We start from the raw sequence: 6,230 nt of genomic DNA, 5'->3' as shown, positions 1-6,230 counted from the left end.
ATCTAGGTTTGGTCCCTGGGCATTGGACAGAGCAGAGAGTGGCAGGGGAGGAGTTCAAGAGGGTGGTTGAAAGCCATGAGCCCCAGGAACAGATATGTTTGTCTCCAGAAATAGTGACCCTGGGGCTGCAACCCCCACCCCTTATCAGTCTCCACCCTCAGCCAATCAGCTGCAGGCTGAGGGGCTGAGCTGTAGGGATCCCAAAGCCCTCAGAACCTATATCCAGATGGAGCTAGATGCGAGAAGAGCTCAAGGAAGGCTGAGCTTTGGGGGACAGAAATTTGGCCGCTGCAATGGCCTCATTGGCAGAGCTTTCCTTACCATCCATCAGCAACCTGGCCAGCCTGGGGCTGGGGCCCCTTCAGGACACACAGACCAGGAGCCACCAGGTGGAAAGGGGGGTAGTACTAGGGGATGGGGATGGAGGACGGCTAGTGGGGTCTTAGGTAGGGCTGCTCTGGGTGCTTATGAAACTGTTTTGGGTTTGGTCTGGTCTGGGAGCCTGGGAAGGGGCCTGATAAAGAAAGCATGGGACCATGGGGAAACTGAGGCCCTGAGTTAGGTGGGGTGTGGTTCACAGAGTCAGAGAGAGGGGGGCCAAAAGAGCCCATCCCCCTTTTGTCTTGGGGGGGGTCCTTAAATTACCTATGGGGACAGTGTGTATGGGCAAATATGCTTATACAAGGCTCTCTCCCGGCACCTGCATCCAGGGAAGGGAGCAGGAAGGAGGAAAAAAGCTCTAAGGTCCCAAGTGAGAAACAGAGCTTGGGAATTCCCGCCAGCTTGAGCCCCATGTGTCCTCAGCTCCCCCATCCCCCTACCATCTCAATATGTGGGTCTAGATAACAGTCTTATCTGTTCCCTCCAGTCCCATGGCCCAGGAATGCTCTCCACAGGTCTGTGGTTGGGGTGCAAAGGGGGATGGGCAATAGAGAGTCAAAATGAAACTCTCTCAGGACCTCCAGGCCTGACCCACTTTTCTAGACTAGAGAGCAGGCAGATTGACAAGACCCCCAGACCTCTCTTCTGAGTAGGAATGGGGTACCCTGACACTGCCTCCTCTTCTTTCTCCTTGGCAGTGGTGGCAAATAGATGAGGCTCAGGACGTGGAGCTCCAAGGTGCCAGTTACTGGCCCTACCAGGTGAAACAGGAACATCGGGACCCAGGACCCTGGCCTGAGCAAGTTGAAGGGGACAGAGGGGCAGAGGGGGATGACCCCTGCTGGGACCTGGATTTCTTCCTCACCAACTTTCCTGGGCCAGGGCCAGGACCAGGACCAGGGCCAGGGCCAGGGCCAGGGCCAGGATCTGAGCTCTGCCTAGCTCATCCCTGTGGCCTGTTCCCTGAGGGCCCTGGCCTTGTGGCTGAGCTCCAGGATCCTAAAGAGCAACCCAACTGGGGTTGCTCAGTGCCTCGGCCCCTGGCCACTGACGCAGTGCCCTTTGGAACAAACCCTTTGCCTCCTGGCTCTACCCCTGGTTTCAAAGTCCAGACGGGGCTACCCCCGTTCTCAGCCTCCTGCATTAGGGATGGAGGGGGCAGCTTCCCTCAGCCCAGGGCTGGATATACAGGGCCCACAGATCCAGTGATGACCCCCTATGGGTTGTTGGGGACATACTCTGCCTTCTACCCAGCCCCTCACTACCAAGCCCGGTTTCAGCTGTATCGAAGAGAGCCTGGACCAAGCTCCAGCCCTGGGCCAGGGCCCCTGGCCTTCCTGGGTCCCCCAGCACCCCCTGAGCCAGGGGATGAGGCCTCTAAGCCTAAGCGGGGTCGTCGACCTTGGACCCGGAAGCGCCAGGCAGCCCACACCTGTGGACATCCAGGTTGTGGAAAGACTTACACCAAGAGTTCCCACCTCAAAGCCCATCTAAGAACCCACACAGGTAAGAGCCCCTTGGGAGTTGAGGGAGGAGCCCCTCTACAGCCAGGGTCATTGATAATCCTTTAGGAGGTTCTGATGGGGGAGCAGAGGTTCATGATTATTCTCTTGAGTTTCCTTTACTTAAGGCATTATTGGAGGGGCTTTGCATCAAGGATGGGTCACAGATAATCCCTGGGAATATCTTGGGAGTTAATGTTTGTTCCCTTGGGGTCATTGGGCATATGGGGTCACTGGTTCTTCCATGAATCTTGTGGTCACTGATACACTTGCAGGGAGGGGGGTGATGTCTTCATGTCCAGCAGGTCACTAGCATTTTCCATGAGTACCTAAGCAGAAGGCTTATGGGTACTCTAAGACTGGAGGGTGGAGGGAACCAGGTATGTAGGCAGATTGACAAGGTCCCCAGACCTCTCTTCTGGGTAGGGATGGGGTATCTATCTCCTTGGCAATGGTGGCAAATAGATGTTTTAAGGGAGGTTTTTGGGTCTTCCCCCCCGCCCCCACTAAGGGTAGATCTACCTCCTTCCTACTGCAGGGGAGAAGCCTTATGCTTGCACCTGGGAGGACTGTGGCTGGAAGTTTGCCCGCTCTGATGAGCTGACTCGGCACTACCGGAAGCATACTGGACAGCGCCCTTTCCAGTGCCAGTTATGTTCACGTGCCTTCTCTCGTTCTGACCACCTTGCCTTGCACATGAAGCGCCATCTGTGAGGCCCAAGGCGCTAAGCCTGGCCTCCAAGAATGGGATGGAGCCCCAGGCAAAGCCTGGAATAAGCCATAGAGGGAGGCAATCAAATGCAAAGACCTTGGACAGAGCCACGTTCAGATCATGGAAGAAGCCAAAGACAGAGGGAGTCACATGCAGAAGAACGCAGGCCTAGGGCACCCAGGAATAGAAGCACAAAATGGTACATAGACAGAGACCTTGAACCCAGCCCAGGGGCTGCTATGTCCTTTGGTGGACCATCTGAGCAGGTGCCTGAGCAGGACCACCCTCAGCTCCAGGCACTGGACCCATGGGGCCCCAATGCTTCTGCCTTCACTCCCTTCTCCAGATTCCCATTGTGGCTTAGCAGAAGGGATCCCCTCTGGTCACAGGCTTCCCACCAACCCTCTAGCTGTCCTCCTCTGTGATCACCAGACTGTTGCTATGAATGGTTAACGCTTCCCAGCCCACCCTCACCCTTAGCCCCAGCCTGCTCCTTGATATATGCATTTTCCTTACCAGTCCAGGCCCATGGAATGAACAGTCCTGGGCAGGGCTCCCAGAATCTGCTTTGTAAAGATGCCTCTTTTCCCAGCTGTTCTTGTATAAAGTTTCGGTGATTCTAATTGGCTTGACTTTGTTGGGGACAGTGGATCAAAGAGTGGGGAAACAACTGGGGACAAGGGAGTCCTGACTCTGGCCCCAACATATGCCTGGCCCAGCAAGAAGAGCGCTCAGTGCAGGTACAGAAAATCCTAGATCTAGTATCTGCCTCACTGTCCCAGGTAGGACAGTTCAGACCCTAGGCCAAGATGTCCCAGCCTCAATTTGTGCCTGACTCATGCATGCATTCATTCATTCAAAATTCATTCATATGAGTGACTCATTTGGTCACTCAACAAACATTTATTAATCACCTTCTGTTTGCAGAGAGCATTACACTAGAGTAGTCACAAAGCCTAACCAAGAGGCAGTGCTGCCTGAAGTTCACAGCTAGTAGGGGGATAAGACATAGAGCCATATAATGGATCATATGCTTCATCTAGTAAGTAGATCCCAGGATCCTGGCTCAGTCAGTCAATAAACATTTATTAAGTGCCTGCTGTGTGGCAGGCTAAGTGCTAAGAATTGTTGTTGTATGTCCATTCATTTTTTTTTTCTTTTTTTTGCCTTTTCGTAAGGCAGTCGGGGTTAAGTGACTTGCCCAGAGTCACACAGCTAGTAGGTGTCATGTGTCTGAGGTTGGATTTGAACTCAGGTCCTCCTGACTCCAAGACCAGAGCTTTATCCACTGCACCACCTAGCTGCCCCTCTGTCCTTCATTCTTGAAGAGGATCATGGATACAAAAAGAGGCAAAAATAGTCTGCCCTTAAGAAGCTCAAATTCTGGGGCAGCTAGGTGGCACAATGGATAGAGCACCAGCCTTGGAGTCAGGAGACCTGAGTTCAAATATGACCTCAGACACTTGACACTTACTAGCTGGATGACCCTGGGCAAGTCACTTAATTCTATTGCCTAGCAAAACAAAACCAAAAAACCAAAAAACAAGAAGCTCAGATTCAAATGAGGGAGACAACATGCAAAAGAACTTTGTGCTTCCGTGGTATAGATAGTATAAAATGAAGGTGATAGTGGGAAGGTGTGAATAGCTTGGGGGAAGGGGCCAAGAAAGGTCTCTTGCAGTAAGTGGAATTTGAGCTGGGTCTTGAAAGAAGCCAGGGAAGTTGGGAGCCAGAGGTGATAAGGGAGAAGATCCCAGGCATGGGGGACAGCTAAGAAGGCAGAGTGTCTTGTAAGAGGAACAGCAAGGAGTCTGTTATAGCTGGGTCATGACATACATGGAGAGAAGTAAAGTGTAAGAAGCCTGGTAAGGTAGGAAGGGGCCAGGCTGTGGAGGGCTTTACAAACCAAGCAGAGGGTTTTATATTTGATCCAGGAGGCAATAGGGAGTCAATAGTTTACTGTTGGGTGGGGGGCTGTGGAGACATAGTCAGACTTTAGGCTTTGAGAAAAAGTACTTTGGCAGCTGAGCTGGGGGTGGATAAGAGGGGGGTGGGGAGAGATGAAGCAGGGACATCACAAATGTTCAGTCAGTTGGAAAGGACGTTAAAGGTCATCGAGTCCAACCTAAGGAGGCCCAGAGAAGGTAAGTGATTTGTCCAAAGTCATACAGAATAAAGAGCATACTAAAAAAAAAAGTGCTGTGTGAAGTCTCAAGAGAGGACCATTATTAACAGAAGTCAACTTCTACCCTGTCTGTAGCTTGTTTGTACACAGCTGTTCATGTTTTTTCCCCCATTAGACTGTGAGTTCCTTGAAAGCAGGAACTATCTTTCCCCCCTTTTTTTTTGTATCCCCAGCCCTTAGCACAGTGCCTGACACATAAAAAGTGCTTAATAAATGTTTATTGAGTGACAAAGAGGATTAGGGAAGGTGGTCACTCCCAATGTCCTTACTCATGTGACCTTAGGCTGATGTGGGTCACCCTGCAAATGAAGGACAGACTCCAGGAATGGGTGGATGGGCTCATTTCAGGTTCATTAGTGGGAAAGGCCACTAGTGACAGATGAGAAGTTGAGAGCCTAGCTGAGTGTCAATGGAACAGATACTACTTGCTTTTTCATTTTATCCATGACATTGTCGTGCATAAATCATAGTGCTGACTTCAAGACTTCATACTTTGTGATGATTTTCTGTGTTCAGCAGTTTTACTACTTCCTTAAAAATATCTTCAGCTGAGGAAGAGTGGTGTATATAGGAGAGATAGCATGACCTTTGATAGAGTCCAAGGACGTGGGTTCAAATACGGGCTCTAAAACTGAGCCACCTGTGTAACCGAGGGCAAGTCATGTTACTTCTCTAGACATGTTTCCTCATCTATAAAATGAGATAAAATGACCTTTAAAGGCTCCTTCCAGCTCAAAAATTCTATGACCCTATGAGGCTGTCACTTGGCACAGATCACATGGCTAGTAAGTAGCAGAGACATATCTTAAGTCCCAGGCCTTTGACTCCAAATTCAAGGGATCTCCCTATTATCTTACGTTGGGGAATGATTTGAGATAAAGCATCAAAGGTAGAAATCGGATGGTGCATGGCCTAAGATACCAAGCATGCAGTTTTAACTTTACTAGGCAGCTAGACGGTGCAGTGAGCACTGGCTTTGGAATCAGACTGATCTTTGTGAATTCAAATCCCGCCTCAGACACTTACTAGTGTGTGGCCAAGTCACTTAACTCTGTCTGGGGCAGTTCCTCATCTGTAAAGCAAGTTAGAGCAGAAAATGGCAAACTACTCCAATATCTTTGCCTAGAAAACCCCAAATAGGGTCACGAAGGGTCGGACAGGGTAGGCAGATAGGCAATGGGGAAACATTGCAAAGAGCGTAAATTGCAACTAGGGGACCCCTGAGGAGAGCGGTGAGGAAGGGATAATTAAATTCCCTTTTCCCTTCACAAAGTTCCAACGATCTACTCTTGAGGGTTGAGAAAGGATACATCGCGAGATTTTCCTGCCTATCTTAGTGCCTGGAAGGGAAATAAATGCCAAGCCTCCAAGCCTTAGCAGGTCTGGCCAAAGACCAACTTCCCACCCCACCCCCTAAGAGGCTGCAGGAGGCTCTCCCTGGTCCCAGAAT

The 6,230-nt window shown here is 50.6% G+C and overlaps 1 protein-coding gene across 1 annotated transcript; it reads left to right on the top strand.

Moving 5' to 3' along the window:
- The first annotated feature begins 293 nt into the window (after positions 1-293).
- KLF1 (Kruppel like factor 1) lies at positions 294-3,584 on the top strand. Its single transcript, XM_027851360.1, has 4 exons — positions 294-389; positions 843-896; positions 1,080-1,887; positions 2,422-3,584. The coding sequence occupies exons 1-4, from the start codon at positions 294-296 to the stop codon at positions 2,595-2,597; spliced, it is 1,134 nt and encodes a 377-aa protein (XP_027707161.1). The 3' UTR covers positions 2,598-3,584.
- Positions 3,585-6,230: the final 2,646 nt, after the last annotated feature.

This window comes from Vombatus ursinus, unplaced genomic scaffold (genome assembly GCF_900497805.2).
Source record: "Vombatus ursinus unplaced genomic scaffold, bare-nosed wombat genome assembly UNPS02009173.1, whole genome shotgun sequence".
Taxonomy (NCBI): Eukaryota; Metazoa; Chordata; class Mammalia; order Diprotodontia; family Vombatidae; genus Vombatus; species Vombatus ursinus.
Note: the sequence above shows the minus strand (reverse complement) of the source record. Positions and strands in the feature narration are given on the sequence as shown.

Bases quoted from the DNA above. Each gene is read 5' to 3' on its own strand.
- KLF1 (XM_027851360.1), top strand. From the start codon at position 294: ATGGCCTCATTGGCAGAGCTTTCCTTACCATCCATCAGCAACCTGGCC. The intron at 390-842 runs GTGGAAAGGGGG...ATGTGGGTCTAG, and splicing joins CACAGACCAGGAGCCACCAG to ATAACAGTCTTATCTGTTCC. The intron at 897-1,079 runs GTCTGTGGTTGG...TCTCCTTGGCAG, and splicing joins CCCAGGAATGCTCTCCACAG to TGGTGGCAAATAGATGAGGC.